Raw genomic sequence first — 21,159 nt, forward strand, 5'->3', positions numbered from 1 at the left:
TCAAGTATGGAGTGCTAAAGCAGGTCTGAGCTATTTCCCCTCCCTGTGCAGTGTGTGTTCAGACTCTTCCAGTCTGATGGCAGCGCTTTTGAATCTGATGAGTCTCACCAATCTGAGCAGAGGATTCCCTGTTCAGTGTCTCAAAGCAAGTTTTGATTGCTCTGCTTGTGTGTGTATGCATGGGAGGTCCCATGCTTGGCTCTGCATTCTTGTTGATAAAATTCTTCCTCTCTCTCCTTTATCTAGGTGATCTTTTCTTGTGGAGACGAGTAGTTCGCAACTCATGGCCTCCACAATGAGTACTGCAGTGTCGTGACACCAGAGTTCTTGGTAAGCTTCCACTTGGAAAGGGCCTTTCACAGTCCCACAAATGCATGTCCATCTCTTGTTTCTGCAGTTAAGGTTTAAAGTGATTTTAAGCTGCGGCCAAGTGGTTTGAGGCCACTTTTCGCCTGTTCTCACCTCCTTTGTGCTCCTAGTGGCGTTGATGCTGTTACTGATCAGGGGACTACTCCAGCTGAAAAGAGATTCCAGCTGTTTCTCCAAGAGGAGTTCCCATTCAGGTCTTGCCCTGATGTAATCAGGAGAGAGGTGGTGGCAGTGAGCAAGCAGGAGAACTATCCCTTTTCTCTGCAGCTGTTGCCTAGCATATCTTAAAGCAGTGCTGAAAATACAGACTTGGATGCAGCTTGCCAAAATGGCTTGAAAGTGGCTTGGCCATTCACTGTCAGTGACACTATCTCCAATTTTAAAGCAATGATAAAGGCTTTTGCTATGCCAGGTGGATTCCAGCTGCAAAAATACATTTCTCTAGAGCTTTTCCATTATTGAACCCTGGATTCTCAGACATAGAGAAGTGCATTTGGAAAAATCATGATGCATCCCATTTCCCATTATAAAAGATGGTGCATTCCCAATGTGCAGAAATGAGAAGCTGAGGAAGCTGAGTTGCTATTGTTCCACCAATGAATATATTGATGTATCATTTATAGCTGTCTCTGGTAAGAAGAAATTTAAACTCAGGTTGGAAAACACAGTTCCACTGCAGAGTGCATCAATCCTAATAGATGGAGGATACATGTATATAGGATAATACAGAATTAAGGTGAAATAATTGAAAGTGCTGGGTTTGTTTGGTTTGGTGGTGGGTTTTTTTGTTTGTTTTGTTTGTTGGTTGTCCCTGTAAAGTACTCAGAAGTTTGGTAAAGTCAGAAATATTGTGCAGGGAGTGTGATCCTGCTTGTATTCTTTACATTCTCTCATTGCACTGTGCAGGACTGGGAGTCTGAGAAAATGGTTGTCAGTGGCAGTGATTGGTATTGGAATGGACTGCCCAGGGAGGTGGTGGAGTCACTGTCCCTAGAGGGAGGTGTTGAAGCCAAGCCTGGATGAGGCACTTAGTGCCATGGTCTGGTTGATTGGGCAGGGCTGGGTGCTAGGTTGGACTGGCTGAGCTTGGAGGTCTCTTCTAACCTGCTTGATTCTATGATAATAAAAGGTAACATGATGACAACAGGATGATATTTAACAAGGCCAAGTGCAGGGTTCTGCACTTTGGCCACAACAACCCCAAGCAGCACTATAGGCTGGGGACTGAGTGGCTGGAAAGCAGCCAGGCAGAAAGGGACCAGGGGGTACTGATAGATAGTAGGCTGAAGATGAGGCAGCAGTGTGCCCAGGTGACCAAGAGAGCCAATGGCATCCTGGCCTGCATCAGGAGCAGTGTGGCCAGCAGGACAAGGGAGGTTATCTTCCCCTGTACTCAACACTGGTCAGGCCATACCTTGAGTGCTGTGTCCAGTTCTGGGCTCCTCAATTCAAGAGAGATGTTGAGGTGCTGGAAGGTGTCCAGAGAAGGGCAGCAAGGCTGGGGAGGGGCCTGGAACACAACCCCATGAGAGAGGCTGAGGGAGCTGGGGGTGTGCAGCCTGCAGAAGAGGAGGCTCAGAGCAGACCTCATTGCTGTCCACAACTCCCTGAAGGAGGCTGTAGCCAGGTGGGGTTGGGCTCTGCTGCCAGGCAAGCAGCAACAGAACAAGGGGACAGAGTCTCAAGTTGTGGCAGGGGGAGTTCTAGGCTGGATGTTGTTAGGAAGTTGTTGGCAGAGAGAGTGATTGGCATTGGAATGGGCTGCCCAGGTTGGTGGTGGAGTGGCTGTGCCTGGAGGTGTTGAAGCCAAGCCCTGGCTGGGGCACTTAGTGCCATGGTCTGGATGACTGGATAGGGCTGGGTGCTGGGTTGGACTGGATGATCTTGGAGGTCTCTTCGAATCTGGTTGATTCTGTGATAATGCTGAAGTATTGAAAGAGGAAAAGCAGAGGATGAAGCAACAAGAATACTGAACTTTCACACATATATCCTTTTATCGTTGAACTCTGCTCACTTTAATGCTGTTGTCTCCTTTTTTTCTTCTTTTTTTACCTGAAACTTGCCATGTCTTCAGTCACACATTCATCTTAAATGAGGAGTCCAGAATACATGTACTTCTACAGATGCATGCGTCTCTTTTGAAAGGTGGAGTTAGGTGCTGTTGATAATCATAGAGTCAGCCAGGTTGGAAGAGACCTCCAAGATCATTCACTCCAACCTATCACCCAGCCCTATCCAATCAACTAGATCACAGCACTAAGTACAGTGTTATTGTCAAAACAAATACAGGAGCCAGATTAGCGTACAAAGGTGGTGCAGTTTAGAAACTTCTGCAGATGTTCTCTGATTTCAGTTGCTGCTGTACAGATTAATTACAGCATAAGAGTAATAACAATAGTGATAGATTAACCTGAACATTGTTCTCAAAACCAGTGGATAACCAGTTGGTGGCTCTGGAGAGGCTTGTGGATTCTCTGGAGTGTGTGGCCCAGACTGGAGTTCATCTTTATTGTGCCTAATAGGAGGCATTAAAAATGAGACCTTTATGGGAGAAACGTTTCATAGGATCAAGCAGGTTGGAAGAGAGCTCCAAGCTCAGCCAGCTCAACCTAGCACCCAGCCCTGGCCAATCAACCAGACCATGGCACTAAGTGCCCCAGCCAGGCTTAGCTTCAACACCTCCAGGCACGGCGACTCCACCACCTCGCTGGGCAGCCCATTCCAATGCCAATCACTCTCTCTGACAACAACTTCCTAACAACATCCAGCCTAGACTTCCCCTGGCACAACTTGAGACTGTGTTCTCTTGTTCTGTTGCTGATTGCCTGGGAGAAGAGCCCAACCCCACTTGGCTACAGCCTCCCTTCAGGTAGTTGTAGACAACAATCTGCTCTGCCCTGAGCCTCCTCTTCTGCAGGCTGCACACTCCCAGCCCCCGAGCCTTTCCTCATAGGGCTGTGCTCCAGGTGGGGGTTGGGCTCTTCTGCCAGGCAACCAGCAACAGAACAAGGGGACACAGTCTCAAGTTGTGCCTGGGAAAGTATAGGCTGGATGTTAGGAGGAAGTTCTTCCCAGAGAGAGTGATTTCCCATTGGAATGGGCTGCCCAGGGAGGTGGTGGAGGCAACATCCCTGGAGGTCTTCAGGAAAAGCCTGGATGGGGCACTTAGTGCCATGGTCTGGTTGATTGGCTAGGGCTGGGTGCTAGGTTGGACTGGATGATCTTGGAGGTCTCTTCCAACCTGGTTGATTCTATGATTCTTTGGGTTTGTGTTGCACAGGGGCGATGAGAATATGGAGCAAGTTGGTGTCTGGTAGTCACAACAGAAGAGACATTTACTAGAGAGGAGAATTTTCAGGGCTGATGCAATGTGCACAACTGTGGTGTGGAGCACTGTCAGGCTCAAGTACAGCAGTGCAGTTGCTGTGTGTGTAACTGCACAACCTCACATGAAGATTTATTTGGGGAACTGGAAAGCTGTACTGCTCAGTACTACAAGTTATTGATAACTCTCCTTGGCCAGAGCTGGTCATGTAGTGCCTGTGTTTCTTAATCCTCTGGTGTCAGCATATAAGCAAACCATTTTTGTTTTCTAAAAGCAATTTGACAGTAGTTTCTTCCCAAAAATGTAGACACTCCCAGTCCAGTGAGATTTATTATGTTTCATTTGATGTGCACAGGAAGAAACTGCTTCTTTGGTGCCGAGAAGGAATACAGGGAGTATTTACATTTGAATAATATTTAACTAGCAATGCTTAATACATTAACAATAAATCTTGGTTAGATTCTAAATTAAGTGGATTTGCATCTGAGTAGGTGAGATGAACAGGAGAGATTTTGTTGAGACATAAACAAGACAGGAATTAGTTCCAAAATAATTTAGCCCAAAGGATGTAAACAGTAATGTTCAATAGTTTCCTCCTCCAGAAACAGTTTTATATGCCTTATTGCGTGCATCGTGTGTGTTGTTTCTAAGAAAGAAGCTGCAGAAGTGCTTGTTTGGGGGGGTTGAAATTGAGAGGGATAGTTCTGTAGTGATCTTTTGGCCTTTCTAATAGATTTGTGTGGCTAAGCTGGTATTTTCAGAGTAATCACAGCATAACTGGTGCTTACAGGTCGTCAGGAAGGCATTCTGTTTTATTTTCCTCCTTTTGTGCAGCCCTTAGCACACATCACTGAACATATGTCTGGCTGTATTGGACCGAGGAGACAGAGAAGATTTGAGCAGAGGATGCTCTTAAGAAATATCAGATTACAGCCACTCGGGGGAATTCTGGATAGCGATAGCTAAGTCATGGTGGAGATTCGTAACTTTGGCTTCCTACTGACTTGTCCTGAGATCACAGAACCATAGAAGCAGCCAGGTTGGAGGAGACCTCCAAGATCATCCACTCCAGCCTAGCACCCAGCCCTATCCAATCACACTGTCTGCCACGAGAAGCTCCTAGCCAAGCTGGCAGCTCATGGTTTGGACAGATTCACTCTATGCTGGATCAAGAACTGGCTGGATGGCAGAGCCCAGAGAGTGGTGGTGAATGGTGCCACATCCAGCTGGCAGATATCACTAGTGGTATGCCCCAAGGATCAGTGATGGGCACAGTCCTGTTCAGTATCTTTACTGATGATCTGGATGAGGGGATTGAGTCCAGCATCAGTAAGTTTGCAGATGACACCAAGCTAGGAGCAGGTGTGGAGCTGTTGGAAGGTAGGAGAGCCCTGCAGAGGGACCTGGCCAGGCTGCATGGGTGGGCAGAGGCCAATGGGATGAGATTGAACAAGGCCAAGTGCAGGGTTCTGCACTTTGTCCACAACAACCCCAAGCAGTGCTACAGGCTGGGGATGGAGTGGCTGGAAAGCAGCCAGGCAGAGAGGGACCTGGGGGTACTGATAGATAGTAGGCTGAAGATGAGGCAGCAGTGTGCCCAGGTGGCCAAGAGAGCCAATGGCATCCTGGCCTGGATCAGGAACAGTGTGGCCAGTAGGACAAGGGAGGTTATTCTGCCCCTGTACTCAGCACTGATCAGGCCACACCTTGAGTGCTGTGTTCAGTTCTGGGCTCCTCAGTTCAAGAGAGATGTTGAGGTGCTGGAAGGTGTCCAGAGAAGGGCAACAAAGCTGGGGTGGGGCCTGGAGCAGAGCCCTGTGAGGAGAGGCTGAGGGAGCTGGGGGTGTGCAGCCTGCTGAAGAGGAGGCTCAGGGCAGAGCTCATTGCTGTCCACAACTACCTGAAGGGAGGCTGTAGCCAGGTGGGGTTGGCCTCTTCTGCCAGGCAAGCAGCAAGAGAACAAGGGGACACAGCCTTAAGTTGTGCCGGGGAAAGTATAGGCTGGATGTTAGGAGGAAGTTCTTCACAGAGAGTGATTGGCATTGGAATGGGTTGCCCAGGGAGGTGGTGGAGGCACCGTCCCTGGAGGTGTTGAAGCCAAGCCTGGCTGGGGCACTCAGTGCCATGGTCTGGTTGCTTGGGCAGGGCTGGGTGCTAGGTTGGACTGGCTGAGCTTGGAGGTCTCTTCCAACCTGGTTGATTCTATGATGATTCTAGACCATGGCACTACGTGCCCCATCCAGTCTGTTCTTGAACACCTCCAGGGACGGTGACTCCACCACCTCCCTGGGCAGACGTTTTCAAGATGGGAACGGATGCAGAATCAAAGTGTTCAGATAGGAGGCCCTTGCCCGTTCTGTTGACTCCAGAGTGATTAGCTTTGGCTCAAGGGAAGCCAGCCTGACTGCTTGTAAGCTGAATGGCCAGCCAGGGCCGCCTCCGTTTGGAAATCCTGGGAGATCTGAAAGCTATTCTCTTGTGTCCGCCGGGTAGCGGGAGAAGAATGGCCACTTGCTGCTGCTGGGCGAGTCACTGGTGTTCTGTTCTCTGGTGGGGTGTCTTTAACAGCGTGCCCTGGAGATGCGAGAGTCCCCCTGGGCGGCAGGAGGCACGCGTCTAGAGAATGCTGGAGCTGCCGGAGGGAAGCGCCCAGGGCAAAGCCAGAGAGGAGCCAAGAGGAAAAAGGCAAGCGGGCAGCCGGCGCTGAGAGAAGCGGGCGCTAGGAAGCGCTTCGACGCTGCCTCTGGCGGCACGCTCCCCAGGGGGACTTGACGAGAGCCCATCTGCGTCTGTGTGAGACTGTGAGCTCAGGATTCCTGTCAATGCATTCCAGTAACCCCAAAGTGAGGAACTCCCCGTCAGGCAACGCACAGAGGTAAGGAGGAGAGCCTGCAGCGGTGTGCGATGGTGTCCCCGCTCTGCTGCGGGGTTAGGCAAGGGTGGGTGCCTAACACAACGACTTGCTGCTCCTCGTTTGTGTTCCTCTCAGACCTGCTGAGTACCTGAGAGCTGACAAGCCTCCACGTTTGCTAGGCTCAGGGTGAGCTGAAGGCTGTAAACCTGCGAGGTGCAGATCCTCCCTTCCTCACACCCTCCTCCCTCCCACCAGGTGTCTGAATAGGCTGTAGGAGAGTAAACATGCTATTTTGTGTGTGTTGGTGTTTTTTTCCCCTCTTCTCTTCTCCCTCTTCTAATTATCTGTTTCCCCAAGGGGTAGTGGGGCTGCAGAAGGTCTCTGTCTGTACTTTCACACAAAATGCTTCCTCCATATTACTGGCCTGAGCAGTCTGAAGAACTGATCAGCTGTGTACTGAGATCTTCTGCATCATTCACCTGCCAGTGCAGCAGGTCAGCATCTCTCCTCCACTAATTTGGAAAGGGAAAAACATGGAAGCAAAGCACTGTCCAGGGACTTAGTGGTCTGATTGACAGCATTCTTGAGCACGATTATTTACTCCTAGAGGTCATCTGGAGCTTAAGAGTAATTTACAGGGAATGCTTCTGAGTCATATGTCTGTCCGAAGGAGGAAATAGCTTTTGTGAGCCCCAGTGAGGATGGTAGCAAGCGCTGGCTGTTGGAAGTGGCAGTGCTGATGGGAGAGTACAACGTGTGAGATCCAATAGCAATGGATTAACTGGAGGGTGAAGAGGAAGGGGTGGTTAATACATCTGCAAAAACAAGAGCAGCAAAATATTTTTAGGATTGCAATGTGCTGAATGGAAGAGGGAGTGAAAGGCTCCGAATCTCCTTTGGTAAATGAAAGCAGCTTCCTCTGCCCCATTTTGCAGGAGTGTGCAGCGAGATGGTATCCTTCCCTTTCCTTATTCAGAGGCAGGTTGTAGCTGGTTTAATTGTTTTCACGGTCAGAGGTTTGTGTTTTCCTGGCAGCTCGCCCCAATGTATGATGAATGCTGCAGTAATGCTGGGTTTTCCTTGTGCTCCCTGTAGAACTGGATAGGGAGGTGCAAGGGAGGATGGTACAGAGTGGGGGTCTGCTGTCATCAGAGCTGCAGCATGTAGTTGGGGTCCAGGAGAGTGGTGAGGTGAACTTTTATTGTGCCTTGTTTGTTTACTCTGAGCTGGTCTTGGTGTGAGGCGCTTCTCTGTGCACATAGAAACCGCTGTCTTTATTGACAGAAGCCCCAGAGGTAGGTCCTCATGTGACAGCAGTTCCTGGGATCTGGCAGGTCTGTAGCTTGCCCTGGTGCCTTCTTGAGCAATGAGATGCCATCTTGGATAATAACCCTTTCAGGGCATGTTCAAAGAAGCAGCTGCATGACTCTAAGCTTGCAGGCGTTTGTTTTATTTGTCAGCAGTTGTCTTAGCTTGCAAAGGTGGCAGTGATTATTGCTGCTCCTCTCTAATTTGTTGCTACAGGGTTGGATGAATGCGTGGTGTGATTTGTCACTTTCTGTTTTCCTTTTCTTTTGCTTCTCTCTGTGTCCCCAGTAGCCCCAAATCAAAGCAGGAGGTGATGGTCCGTCCCCCTACAGTGATGTCCCCGTCTGGCAACCCTCAGCTGGATCCCAAATTCTCTAACCAGGGCAAACAAGGGGGGCTCCACCAGCCAGTCCCAGCCCTCTCCCTGTGACCCTAAAAGTGGAGGTCACCCTCCCAAAGTGCTCCCTGGCCCAGGTGGGAGCATGGGGCTGAAGAATGGCTCTGGAAATGGTGCCAAGGGGAAGGGGAAGAGAGAGAGGAGCATTTCAGCGGACTCATTTGAACAGAGGGAAGCTGGGACTCCTAACGATGACCCTGAAATCAAAGGTACGTTTGTGCAAGTACTTGTGCAAGTACAGACAGTTAGTCTGAGTCCTCTGTGAGATGGAGGATTGCTATGCAAGGGTGAGCAAAGTATTTCTTGTCTGGGGTTCTGTAAGTTTCAGTCAAAGAAGTCTAAAGGTCTTGAGAACAGCCAAAGAGGAGACGCTATTGTAGCTGGCATCATTAAATGCCCTATTCACGGTTAAGGTGCAGATCTGACTGATGGGAAAGTTCCTTTGCAACCCTGAAACACTCCTAAAGGATTTGGAAGTGCAAATGCAGCCTGATGGTTTCCCTCTGGCCTTCCAGGAACTGCTCTGTTGTAACTGGGGTTCTGAACAATATGCAGTCTTGTTTTGTCAACACACGTATAACCTGTTACACCCTGACTGGTAACACAAGCTGGAGAGCTGGGTTTTCTGTGTTCTGAATGGTGCCACATCCAGCTGGCAGCTGGCACTAGTGGTGTTCCCCAAGGATCAGTGCAGGGGCCAGTCCTGTTCAGTATCTTTATTGATGATCTGGAGCAGGGGATTGAGTTCAGCATCAATAAGTCTGGAGATGACACCAAGCTAGGAGCAGGTGTGAAGCTGTTGGGAGGGTAGGAGAGCCCTGCAGAGGTACCTGTCCAGGCTGGATGGGTGGGCAGAGGCCAATGGGATGAGATTGAACAAGGCCAAGTGCAGGGTTCTGCACTTTGGCCCCAACAACCCCAAGCAGCACTCCAGGCTGGGGCCAGAGTGGCTGAGAGCAGGCAGGCAGAGAGGGAGCTGGGGGTGCTGGGAGAGAGGAGCTGAAGCTGAGGCAGCAGTGCCCAGGTGGGCAGCAGAGCATCCTGGCTCAGGAGCAGTGTGGGCAGCAGGTCAAGGGAGGTTCTTCTGCCCCTGTGCTCAACACTGTTCAGGGCACACCTTGAGTGTGCTGTGTCCAGTTCTGGGCTCCTCCATTGCAGAGAGATGTTGAGGTGCTGGAAGGTGTTGAGAGAAGGGCAGCAAGGCTGGGGAGGGTCCTGTATCAGAGCCCTGTGAGGAGAGGCTGAGGGAGCTGGGGGTGTGCAGCCTGCAGAAGAGGAGGCTCAGGAGTAACCTCATTGGTGTTTACAGCTACCTGAAAGGAGGCTGTAGCCAAGTGGGGTTGGGCTCTTTTGCCAGGCAAGCAGCAACAGAAGAAGGGGACACAGTCTCAAGGTGTGCTAGGCAGGGGAGGTCTAGGCTGGATGTTGTTAGGAAGTTGTTGTCAGAGTGAGTGATTGGCATTGGAATGGGCTGCCCAGGGAGGTGGTGGAGTTGCCATGCCTGGATGTGTTCAAGAGAAGACTGCATGAGGCACTTGTTGCCAATGTCTGGTCGATTGGCTAGGGCTGGGTGCTAGGTTGGGCTGGCTGAGCTTGGAGGTCTCTTCCAACCTGGTTGATTCTGTGATTGCCTCTGTGCAGCAGTGCTGAAGTGGACTTGCACGCAGTTGTCCATCTGTGCTTTGTTGTCTGTTTGCTAGGTCACGTGGCTGAAGGGAGGAAAAAAGTGACCTTTTGCACTGACTGTTCTCCTTGGGGGCAGACTTCTTTATATTTGATCATTTTAGTGGAAGGTTTTCCTGCTGCTCTGTGTGGCATTGGGAGCTACCACTTGCCTTGGAGAGGGACAAGATGAGGTTTTGCTCTCGGTGGTGCCTGAGGGGCAGCGTGGCATTAAGAGGGCAGATGTGTGGTGTAATGGAAGAATCACCTTTAGTGGTGCCTGAGGGAGAAGTGGGAAGTTTCAGAGAAAAAGCTCTGATCACTTTCCAGAAGTAGTTTCCAAAGAGCCACCAAGGTACTGATGCTTGTCTTTTTCTTCCTTCTACCCTTTTAGACTGCAATTCTGCTGATCATGTGAAGTCTCAGGAGTCTCAGCACACACCACACTCCATGACTCCTTCAAATGCTTCAGCCCCAAGGTCTTCCACACCTTCCCATGGTCTGACTGCCTCTTTGGAGCCAGCAAGTGGACAGAAGACTCCATCCAAAGTGGTTTATGTGTTTTCTACTGAGATGGCCAACAAGTAAGTAGGTTGATGCTTGAATGTCTTCAGCAAGTCGAGCTTATATTTATGTTCTCTTTTGTAAGAGATTCTCAAGTGTGCTTTCTCCAAGTGTATTCTTGTAGCAAATAGCCATTACTTGTTTTGGGGATGCTAAAGGAGCTGGAGTGAATCATAGAATCAACCAGGTTGGAAGAGACCTCCAATATCATCCAGCCCAACCTATCACCCAGCCCTATCCAATCAACTACACCATGGCACTAAGTGCCTCATCCAGTCTTTTCTTGAAGACCCCCAGGGACGGTGCCTCCACCACCTCCCTGGGCAGCCCATTCCAATGCCAATCACTCTCTCTGTGAAGAACTTCTTCCTAACATCCAGCCTATACCTACCCTGGCACAACTTGAGACTGTGTCCCCTTGTTCTATTGCTGGTTACCTGGGAGAAGAGGCCACCCCCCCATCTGGCTACAATGTCCCTTCAGGTAGTTGTAGACAGTAATAAGATCACCCCTGAGCCTCCTCTTCTCCAGGCTAAACAGGCCCAGCTCCCTCAACCTCTCCTCATAGGATTTGTGCTCCAGGCCCCTCACCAGCTTTGTTGCCCTTCTCTGGACATGTTCCAGCACCTCAACATCCTTCTTGAACGTATGTCACTACTCTTGCCCTCTGAGAAGTGATTTCTTTTCCCCTTAAATTCTTTTTGTTTTTGCAAATGGTGGTAGATGCTGTTTTGCAATCAATGCAGTGAGTAGTAACCAGGATGCCATGACCCCTGAATGCTGATTTGTTTCTGGATGTAAACATTTACTGCTCATCTAGAGTGAAACACAAGGTTAGGTCTCTTCCTTCTGCCAGCTGCAGGCTAGAAGGGAGGGCAGGTAAGAAAAAAACTGATTCTTGGCTTCAACTGGATATGTGCATCTCTCTGTTTTCACAGGGCTGCAGAAGCTGTGCTGAAGGGACAGGTGGAAACCATTGTGTCCTTTCATATCCAGAACATCTCAAACAGCAAGGCGGAACGAAACACTGTACCCTTGGTAGGGAATACCTGCATGTGGGTGAGAAGGGAAATGGTAAATGTTTCTGTGTGATTCAGAGAGATGAATGATTATTTATACTTTGAAGTAAGTTTTCGGGTGGAAGAGTCGTTGTTCTAGCCGCCTACAAACTAAAGTCTTGGATCATCCAAAGAGGAGCTGGAGTCTTGCAGTGTTTCCTCTGTTTCCAGCCTGTTGCTCGTACAGAGCTATCTCAGAGGCAAGGGTACCTGCTGTAACACTTAGGCAAGATAGGTTTCTGCATTGCTGTAATAGCTGCGTGAAGGCTCCCCTTCCTTGTGAAGTGTGAGCCATTGGGACTGAGGCTGGACCTTTCATTCGCGCCGCTGCTCGTGTGACGTGGCTGTAAAAACAGAGTGACAGCATGTGCCTTTCTCTTGCAGAACCCCCAGATCACTGCACTTCGGACTGAACCCAAGCCCTTGCCACAGACCCAGCCCTCTGCTGCCCAGGACCAGAACCCTCCCCAGAATGCCAAAATGCAGCCGACTCCACCTGTGTCAGCACCGGTATCCAAATCCACTGGCCCTCCGTGTCCTATAGATCAGGACAGTCCCAGCGTGGAAAGCAAAGTGATGTCTGTGGGCAGCCCTGCAAACTCTACCCCGTTGCAGACAGAAGGCTTCGGGCAGAGTTCAACCCCCAATAATCGAGCAGTGAGTCCAGTTTCTCAAGGTAGCAATAGTTCTGCTGCAGACGCCAAAGGTCCTCCCCAGCAGGGGTCTGGCGGGGAGGCCCCCAGCTTGGGCGAGAATCCCGACGGCCTGTCGCAGGAGCAGCTGGAGCATCGGGAGCGCTCGCTGCAGACCCTGAGGGACATCCAGCGCATGCTCTTTCCTGACGAGAAGGAGTTCACGGGGGGGCAGAGTGGGGGGCCGCCCCCCGCTGCTGCCGTGCTGGATGGGCCCCAGAAGAAACCCGAAGGGCCCATACAGGCCATGATGGCTCAATCCCAAAGTTTAGGCAAAGGGTCAGGGTCTCGGACAGATGGAGGGGCTCCGTTTGGCCCTCAAGGACACAGGGACATGCCTTTTTCCCCAGATGAAATGGGGCCACCACCCATGAACTCCCAGTCGGGACCCATAGGTCCAGACCACCTGGACCACATGACTCCCGAGCAGGTGGCCTGGCTCAAGCTGCAGCAGGAGTTCTACGAGGAGAAGAGAAGAAAGCAAGAACAGGTGGTTGTGCAGCAGTGTTCTCTGCAGGACATGATGATCCATCAGCACGGGCCTCGTGGGGTGGTCCGAGGCCCCCCCCCTCCCTACCAGATGACCCCTGGGGAGGGATGGGGACCTGGGGGCCCGGAGCCCTTCCCCGAAGGCATGAACATGTCACACTCTCTGCCCCCCAGGGGAATGGCGCCTCATCCCAACGTGCCTGGGAGCCAGATGCGCCTGCCGGGTTTTGCGGGGATGATGACTCCTGACATGGAAGGCCCCAGCGTCCCAAATCCTGCCTCCCGGCCTGGACTTTCAGGTGTTAGTTGGCCAGACGACGTGCCAAAAATTCCAGATGGACGAAACTTCCCTCCTGGACAGGGTGTCTTCAGTGGCCCTGGCCGAGGGGAGCGGTTCCCCAATCCGCAGGGTCTGCCTGAAGAGCTCTATCAGCAGCAGCTGGCTGAGAAACAGATGGGCCTCCCTCCTGGCTTGAGCATGGAAGGCATCAGGCCTGGCATGGAGATAAACAGAATGATGCCCTCCCAAAGACACATGGAGCCTGGGAACAATCCCATCTTCCCTCGCATGCCAGTGGAAGGGCCGATGAGCCCCTCCAGGGGAGACTTTCCAAAAGGAATACCCCCCCAGATGGCCGCTGGCAGGGAGCTGGAGTTTGGAATGGGACCCAGCAGCATGAAGGGGGACATGGGCATGAATGTCAGCATGGGCTCCAACCCACCCCTGGTCCCTCAGAAGCTGAGGGAGGCAGGAGTCGGGCCCGAAGAGATGATGAAACTGCGCCCTGGTGTCTCGGAGATGCTTTCCTCCCAGCAGAAGATGGTGCCGCTGCCGTTCGGGGAGCACCCGCAGCAGGAGTATGGCATGGGCCCCAGGCCTTTCCTTCCCATGTCTCAGGGCCCAGGAGTCGGCCTCCGGAACCTCAGAGAACAGATTGGGCCTGACCAAAGGACTAACAACCGGCTCAGCCACATGCCGCCACTACCTCTCAATCCCGCCAGTAACCCCAACAGCCTCAACACTGCTCCCCCCGCGCAGCGCAGCCTCGGCCGAAAACCCCTGGATATCTCCACAGCCGGTCAGGTGCATTCACCAGGAATCAACCCCCTCAAGTCCCCCACCATGCGCCAGGTCCAGTCTCCCATGATGGGCTCTCCCTCGGGGAACCTCAAGTCCCCTCAGACGCCCTCCCAGCTGGCAGGAATGCTTGCAGGCCCCACTGCCGCAGCTGCCGCTGCCTCCATTAAGTCCCCTCCCGTCTTGGGGTCTGCTGCTGCTTCTCCTGTCCACCTCAAGTCTCCATCTCTCCCTGCACCTTCTCCTGGATGGACTTCATCTCCAAAGCCTCCTTTGCAGAGCCCTGGGATACCCCCAAACCACAAAGCGTCTCTCACCATGTCTTCTCCAGCCATGCTGGGGACTGTGGAGTCTGGTGAGTGCCGCCTCTGCCAGCCAGGCTGGCTCTGGAGCTTGCGTTGGGTTGCTGCAGAGCCTGCAGCCAGGGCGGGGAGGCGGTTTCCTGCCGTGGCAGGAGCTGGAGGGCGCTTTGCGGGGTGCCGAGGGTCTGGTGGATGCCTGCGTGGCCGAAGCACGAGTGCTTTTGCTCTTGTGTTTTGTGGGCTTGCCCCACGGTGGCCGCCTGTGTGTCCAGGCGAGCGGGCTGGTCACTCGGGACCTGAAGGAGTGTGGGGTCAGGAGGTGGGACAAGATTGGCTGTGTTAGTGGGAGAAAGCTCTCTCGGGAGGGGTTTTGGCCTCTGCCGTAGCCTGGTACCGAAACAGCTTTGAGCCGAAAGGCTCCCGCAGAGACATGTGCAGTGCAGTGTGCCAGCTGCGTAGCTAGCTATGGCTCAGGTGTGGTTAGTTCTAGGTTCTGAACCTGGCTCTTTCTAGGATTCCTGCCACAGACAGTGAGATGTGCTAGCGTTTGTTCTGGCTTCAACCGTTTTGGAGAGAGCTAAACGCCACTGCCTGTGGCATTCGGTACCGTGCCTGCGACCTTGGGCTGCAGGTGCTGGGAGCACCCTGTCTGCGCTTGAGCGTGCCTGGCTCGCTGGTGGCATGCTTCTGCCTCTGCTTACCGCTCCGAGCCTTCCCCGGCTCGGCGCCTTCCTGCCCGGCGCCGCTCGGCGGAGGAGCCGTTTGCCCATGTTGCCCTCTAGTGCCGCTGCGGGTAACGGCGGCGGCCGGGCCGTGGCTGCCGGGCCGCAGTGCTGGCCGTGGCCGGGAGGGTAACCGCTTGCACCAGCCATCAGGATTGCTGGCCGGGACCCGCTTCCAGGGAAGGGAACCGTGGTGCTAGTGCCCACTGGGGCTGCTGAGGCCATGCCCGCCGTGAGCCCAAGTGCTACGAGTCGGAACCAAGTGGTTTAGTGTGTGCCTGCCGTTGTGTTCGATTGGCACGCAGCTACTCCAGAGGGTAAACGTGTCAGCAGTGCAGGGTTGTTCTGTTCCCCGGTGTGATCCCCGGTGTGGAGAACAGTGGGGTGGGAGGGAGCAAGGATGTGCACTGAGGAGCACGTAGTGAATTTTCAGTGACAGTACAACTGGTCTAGCATTTTCCCTTCACACGTGGTCTAAGTGGCATGAGATTCATCGGTGAAGAACAAAGGAGACCGGAGAGGGGTTTAAGTTGTCTCTAGTTTTGGGAGACTAAAGGATGATGTTAAGTTACTAGGAGCAGAGAATGCTTCTTCAACTGCAGTGAACAGTAAATGTGTGTATATAAAACCTGAAAGGAAACATAAACAGAGAGTTTTACTCCTAGCTGGTGATGCAGTGTGTCAGAAATCTGCCTGCGTGTCTTGGCATAGTACCTGCTGCAGCTTTCGTGTTTGTGTGATGCCTCCTAAAGAAAAAAGGAGCTGACATTTGGTGGCTGCAGGGGCTATTAATTGACTTACAGGTTTTTCTTTGTGTGGCTAGTGTGTGGAAGGTGAATAGCAGGATTTTCTGCCTTGCTTGGTAATTCTTGTGGATTTGTAGAGGCTCAACGTAGTTTCAGTAGGAGTGCAGAATCCAGGATAAACCATCTTGGTCAATAGGCAGAAAGAGACCTGGGGGTACTGGGAGATAGTAGCTGAACATGAGCCAGCAGTGTGTCCAGGAGGGCAGAGAGCCAATGGCATCCTGGCCTGGATCAGGGAGAGTGTAGCCAGCAGGACCAGGGAGGTTCTTCTGCCCCTGTACTCAGCACTGATCAGGCCACACCTTGAGTGCTGTGTCCAGTTCTGGGCTCCTCAATTCAAGAGAGATGTTGAGGTGCTGGAAGGTGTCCAGAGAAGGGCGGTAAGGCTGGTGAGTGGCCCTCAGCAGAGCCCTGTGAGGAGAGGCTGAGGGAGCTGGGGGTGTGCAGCCTGAAGCAGAGGAGGCTCAGGGCAGAGCTCATTGCTGTCTACAACTACCTGAAGGGAGGCTGTAGCCAGGTGGGGTTGGGCTCTGCTGCCAGGCAACCAGCAACAGAAGAAGGGGACACAGCCTGAAGTTGTGTCAGGGCAGGTCTAGGCTGGATGTTGTTAGGAAGTTGTTGCCAGAGAGAGTGATTGGCATTGGAATGGGCTGCCCAGGGAGGTGGTGGAGTTGTCATCTCTGGAGGTGTTCTTGCCAAGCCTGGCTGAGGCACTTAGTGCCATGGTCTGGTTGCTTGGCCAGGGCTGGGTGCTAGGTTGGACTGGGTGAGCTTGGAGGTCTCTTCCGACCTGGTCAATTCTATGATAGGCTTATTTTTCTGGTTCCCACAGTCAGTGGGCATTGACTGTGTAGTAAGATAGTCTCTTTCAATAACTGAGATTTCTAGTTTTTGAGATTTCGGGGGGAAAAGGGTAGGACTTAAGTGGAAACAAAACCCAAGTTTTTTCTTTCTTTTTATTTTCTTAAGGTGGTCCACCTCCTTCCACAGCCAGCCAGTCTGCTCCTGTGACTCTCCCTGGGAATCTTCCCTCTAGCAGCCCTTACACAATGCCTCCAGAGCCAACCCTTTCACAGAATCCCCTCTCTATTATGATGTCCAGGATGTCCAAATTTGCCATGCCCAGCTCTACACCGCTCTACCATGATGCCATCAAAACTGTGGCCAGCTCAGATGATGATTCACCTCCAGCACGCTCCCCAAACTTGCCACCTATGAACAGTGTACCAGGTAAGAAACTCAACAAAGCACAAACCCAAGCTGTCAGTGAGGGCAGTGCTTTTGGAAGCTTCATCAAATGTGGATAGTGGGAGGGTAAAAACTCTTGAAGAACATATAGCTGTGGATTTATTTTTGACAAAGGCAGTTGCAGGTCTTCTGAAACAGGGAGACAGAAATTTTCCTTGCAGTCTTTTATTTTCCAGTCTGAAAAGTGTCTCTTTGTTCAGAAAGTGTCTACTTTGGGAAACCCTGATGTATGGGAGAGCTTTCCACTTAGGCAGACAGGAATTCTGTGGGTGAAAGCTGCTTGCTCAAATAAGGGTCAGACCCATCTGACCGTTCTGCTCCTGTCTTAAAGCAGTGTCTGAGAAGCTTCACTGAGTGTTTTTTTTTCTTTCACATTAAAAAGATCACAGGATGTTAGGGGTTGGAAGGTACCTCTGTAGGTTATCCAACCTCTCCCCCACCAGCACAGGACCATAGAATCTAGCACAAGTCACACAGGAACACATCCAGACAGGGCTGGGAAGTCTCCACAGATGGAGACTCTACAACCTCTCTGGGCAGCCTGTGCCAGTGCTCTGTGACCCTTATGGTAAAGAAGTCCTCACGTGAACACTGCATTGGTCATTTCCAAAAGTTTAAGTCGTTTTACAGTGGATTCATTCTTGGTGCTTAGCAAATCCACTTGACAGGAACTGCTTTTACCTTCAGATTTGCAGCCCATCCTGCCCACACCCCCTTTGGCTACATGACTTGTGAGCTGGCCTTCTCCTGGGTTTTGTGGATTGCCTTAGTTATGGGACAGAGTGTTAGAATGAGTTCTCAAAACCTAGAGCTTTTCATGTAGGGAACATGTAATGGCAGGTGACCTCACTCAGGGCTGAGGGGGAACTGTCCTGTTCTCTACCTGGGAGGGCTAAAGGAAAAGTAAAATCAAACGTTGTGCTTCTTGGACCGTCTTGTATGAGAAAGCCAATCCTTGCTATTCCTGGGCGTACACTTAAGACAAAAACAGGCTTTACCCCCTCCACCCAGTTGGATTAGCGTAGTTGAAAGAGGAGATGTGTGGATGTTTGGTAGGAGTGGCAGCCTGGGATGAGTTCTTGGTGAGCATACCTGTGGCTGTTGTGTTTCGTTCGGTAACGGTCAGAGTGGCTGAGACGCCTGCAGAAGCGGCTAACTGAATACCTTCACAACGACAGCTCACTGACCTTACTGATTGCCACCTCCTTGGTCACACGAGGGTTACCTCATTTGGTGGTTCTTGACTGCTGAAAGGAGGTTTGGTCCCTTCCCAGTGGACAAGTGTCCATGTACCCTTGATCTGTCACAGACGTGTTTGTTACCATCTGCATTGTCTGGGTTGCCTGGTAAGTAGTGAAGGGGTGAGCTGAGTTGAGATTCTACTTAGAAGAGCAGAGTTCAGTCACTTTTGATGGGTCAGTGGCAAGTTTAGAGAGGCAGCTGGGCAGGTGGCATCAGTTTTCTGGTTAAAAGGACATCTTCCAGAGCCACTGCTGAGGGTTTTGTTCCGAGCACTGTTACGTGCCTGTGCGCCCAGAGTCGATAACCCTGCAGCGAGCTCTCTGATAGCTTTATTGATTACTGTTGGCTGTTACCTAAATGTGATTCCTTATTTCTTCTCTAGGAATGGGCATTAATTCTCAGAATCCTCGAATTTCAGGTCCAAACCCAGTGGGTCCAATGCCAACCCTTAGCCCAATGGGAATGACCCAGCCTCTTTCCCATAACAACCAGATGCCCTCTCCAAATGCTATGGGACCCAATATACCTCCTCACGGGGTCCCCGTCGGACCTGGGCTGATGTCACACAACCCAATGATGGGGCACGGTTCACAGGAGTCTCCAATGGTACCTCAAGGACGCCTGGGCTTCCCACAGGGGTTCCCTCCCGTACAGTCTCCTCCACAGCAGGTGCCATTTCCACACAACGGGCCCAGTGGCGGACAAGGCAACTTCCCAGCGGGAATGGGCTTCCACGGAGAAGGACCTCTGGGGCGCCCTACCAACCTGCCCCAAAGCTCGACAGATGCAGCACTTTGCAAGCCTGGAGGCCCCGGCGGCCCGGACTCCTTCACCGTCCTGGGAAACAACATGCCTTCGGTGTTCACCGACCCCGAGCTGCAGGAGGTGATTCGCCCCGGCGCCGCGGGCATCCCCGAGTTTGACCTCTCCAGGATCATCCCCTCGGAGAAGCCTAGCCAGACACTACAGTATTTCCCTCGCGGGGAGGTGCCAGGCCGCAAGCAGCCTCAGGGGCCAGGGCCTGGCTTCTCCCACATGCAAGGGATGATCGCAGAGCAGACGCCGAGGATGGGGCTAACGTTGCCTGGCATGGGGGGCCCCGGCCCGGTGGGAACTGCGGATATCCCTCTTGGCACAGCTCCGTCCATGCCGGGCCATAACCCGATGAGACCGCCTGCCTTCCTGCAGCAGGGCATGATGGCGCCGCACCACCGCATGATGTCACCAGCACAGACGGCCATGCCTGGCCAGCCCACACTCATCAGCAACCCCGTGGCTGCTGTGGGCATGATCCCAGGCAAGGACCGAGCCCCCGCAGGGCTCTACAGCCACCCGGGCCCTGTGGGGTCGCCTGGTATGATGATGTCAATGCAGGGCATGATGGGACCCCAACAAAACATCATGATTCCCCCCCAGATGAGGCCCCGAGGTATGGCTGCTGACGTTGGCATGGGAGGATTTAGCCAAGGCCCTGGAAACCCAGGGAACATGATGTTTTAAGCTGCTACCCTAAGACTGGACGTTGTGATCCTTGTCAAGATGAGATTCCAAGTCCTGAGGGCTCTTTTGGGAGCTCCAGGAGTACAGTTTGGCCATGCAATAGGTGAAAAGAGACCAGAGGACGCTTGGGAAATCTCGAATGTATGGAATTAACCTGAAGAAGAAAAACAAAACAACGAAACAAAAACAAACCAATACTCATTGGAACAGGTTGTTTGTTGGGTTTTGTTTTCTTTTTGGTTCGTTAGGGTTTGGTTGTTTGGTTTTTGTTTTTTGTTTTTTGTTTTTTTTTTTTCCTGTTGTTGCTTTTTTTCGTCGTTGTTGTTGTTGTTGTTTTTAAGATTTATTTTTTAAGGAGTTATTTTTTTTGTGGACTTTGGGTATTCCCCCCCCCCGGTGGCACCTGCTTTGAGAACCTGTAGCTGTCTTTTTGGGACTTGCCATTTGTCACAAGTTGCACCATTCTCTGTATGTTTACGTCCTTCGGACTGGCTTCTCCCAGGACTCTTCGGTTGGTTTTGGGGTTGTTTTGTTGGGGTTTTTTTTGTTTGTTTCTTTTGGTTGTTTGTTTGTTGGTTTTGGTTTTTTTTTTTTTTTTGGTGTACTGTACTATATTGTAAAAGGGATTTTAGCAGAGACTTTTAGTCTTTTGGGGTGAGAGGAGAATGGGATTCTAGGCTGTTTACTTTAGGTGGAGAATCCATCTTCAGAACCTTCGGACTATTTTCCTTCAACTCCAATGTATAGAAAAACCAAACTACGACCTCAGAGCAGAGTATTAATGAAAAGCACAAAAAAAGGAACTTAAGTTCAGTGAGGGGAATCTTTTAAAAGAAATAAATAATAAGTTAAGGACATATTTTTCAAATTATGGCGTGCTGTCCAGCACCTTCTTGTCTCTCCCTCCCACTCTTTATTAAATAGGCTTCTCTCTCTCTCTCTCTCTCTCTCTCTCCATCCCCCTTCTGTCTCCTCCTATGGCAGCTGCAATACATTGTGTTATTTTGGGGAGTAAATCTAGGAGAGCCTCTCCTCGCGTGGGGACTCTTCCCACTTTTAGGAAGGGGCTGGACTTGGACACTGTTACATCCTACAGTAGTCTCTCTCACTGTTTCCTGTTCTCCTTTTCTTAGAAACCCCAAGTGATTTTGTTCATGTGGGAGTGGAACAGACACTAAAAGTTATCCAGGATTTTTTTTGTGGTTCTTTTGTTTTTTCCTCCCCAGCGTAAAACGTTCTGTGTAACCTCCATGAAATTTGGTACAAAACCACTCGCCAGGGCTGTGGTGTCAGAAAAATAAAATATATTGTTTCTTACAAAAATCAACTGTCTTCTTTGTCCAGTCCACTTGTTTCTGTCTGCAGCAGACAGCTGCTCAGGTGAATGCTCTCTCGTGTCCTGGTGTCCAGGTGGGGTAGGCTTCGGCCGCTGCTAGACGTCTGCTCTGTAGGCAGCTGTGTGCTCCTTGCAAGGCTCTTCTTGTTCACTTAATCCTGGACTGAGCTTGTTTACCTTTGGAGTGAGGTCTTATCTCAGAATGCC

The 21,159-nt window shown here is 51.5% G+C and overlaps 1 protein-coding gene across 1 annotated transcript; it reads left to right on the top strand.

Moving 5' to 3' along the window:
* Positions 1–282: 282 nt before the first annotated feature.
* LOC135180078 (B-cell CLL/lymphoma 9 protein-like) lies at positions 283–20,939 on the top strand. Its single transcript, XM_064152276.1, is given in 9 exon segments — positions 283–330; positions 6,263–6,569; positions 8,145–8,247; positions 8,249–8,462; positions 10,310–10,499; positions 11,418–11,517; positions 11,922–14,151; positions 16,596–16,856; positions 18,499–20,939. Coding segments are annotated over 8 exon segments (4,269 nt in total). The 5' UTR covers positions 283–330; positions 6,263–6,516; the 3' UTR covers positions 19,617–20,939.
* Positions 20,940–21,159: the final 220 nt, after the last annotated feature.

Source organism: Pogoniulus pusillus, chromosome 12, assembly GCF_015220805.1.
Source record: "Pogoniulus pusillus isolate bPogPus1 chromosome 12, bPogPus1.pri, whole genome shotgun sequence".
Lineage (NCBI taxonomy): Eukaryota > Metazoa > Chordata > Aves > Piciformes > Lybiidae > Pogoniulus > Pogoniulus pusillus.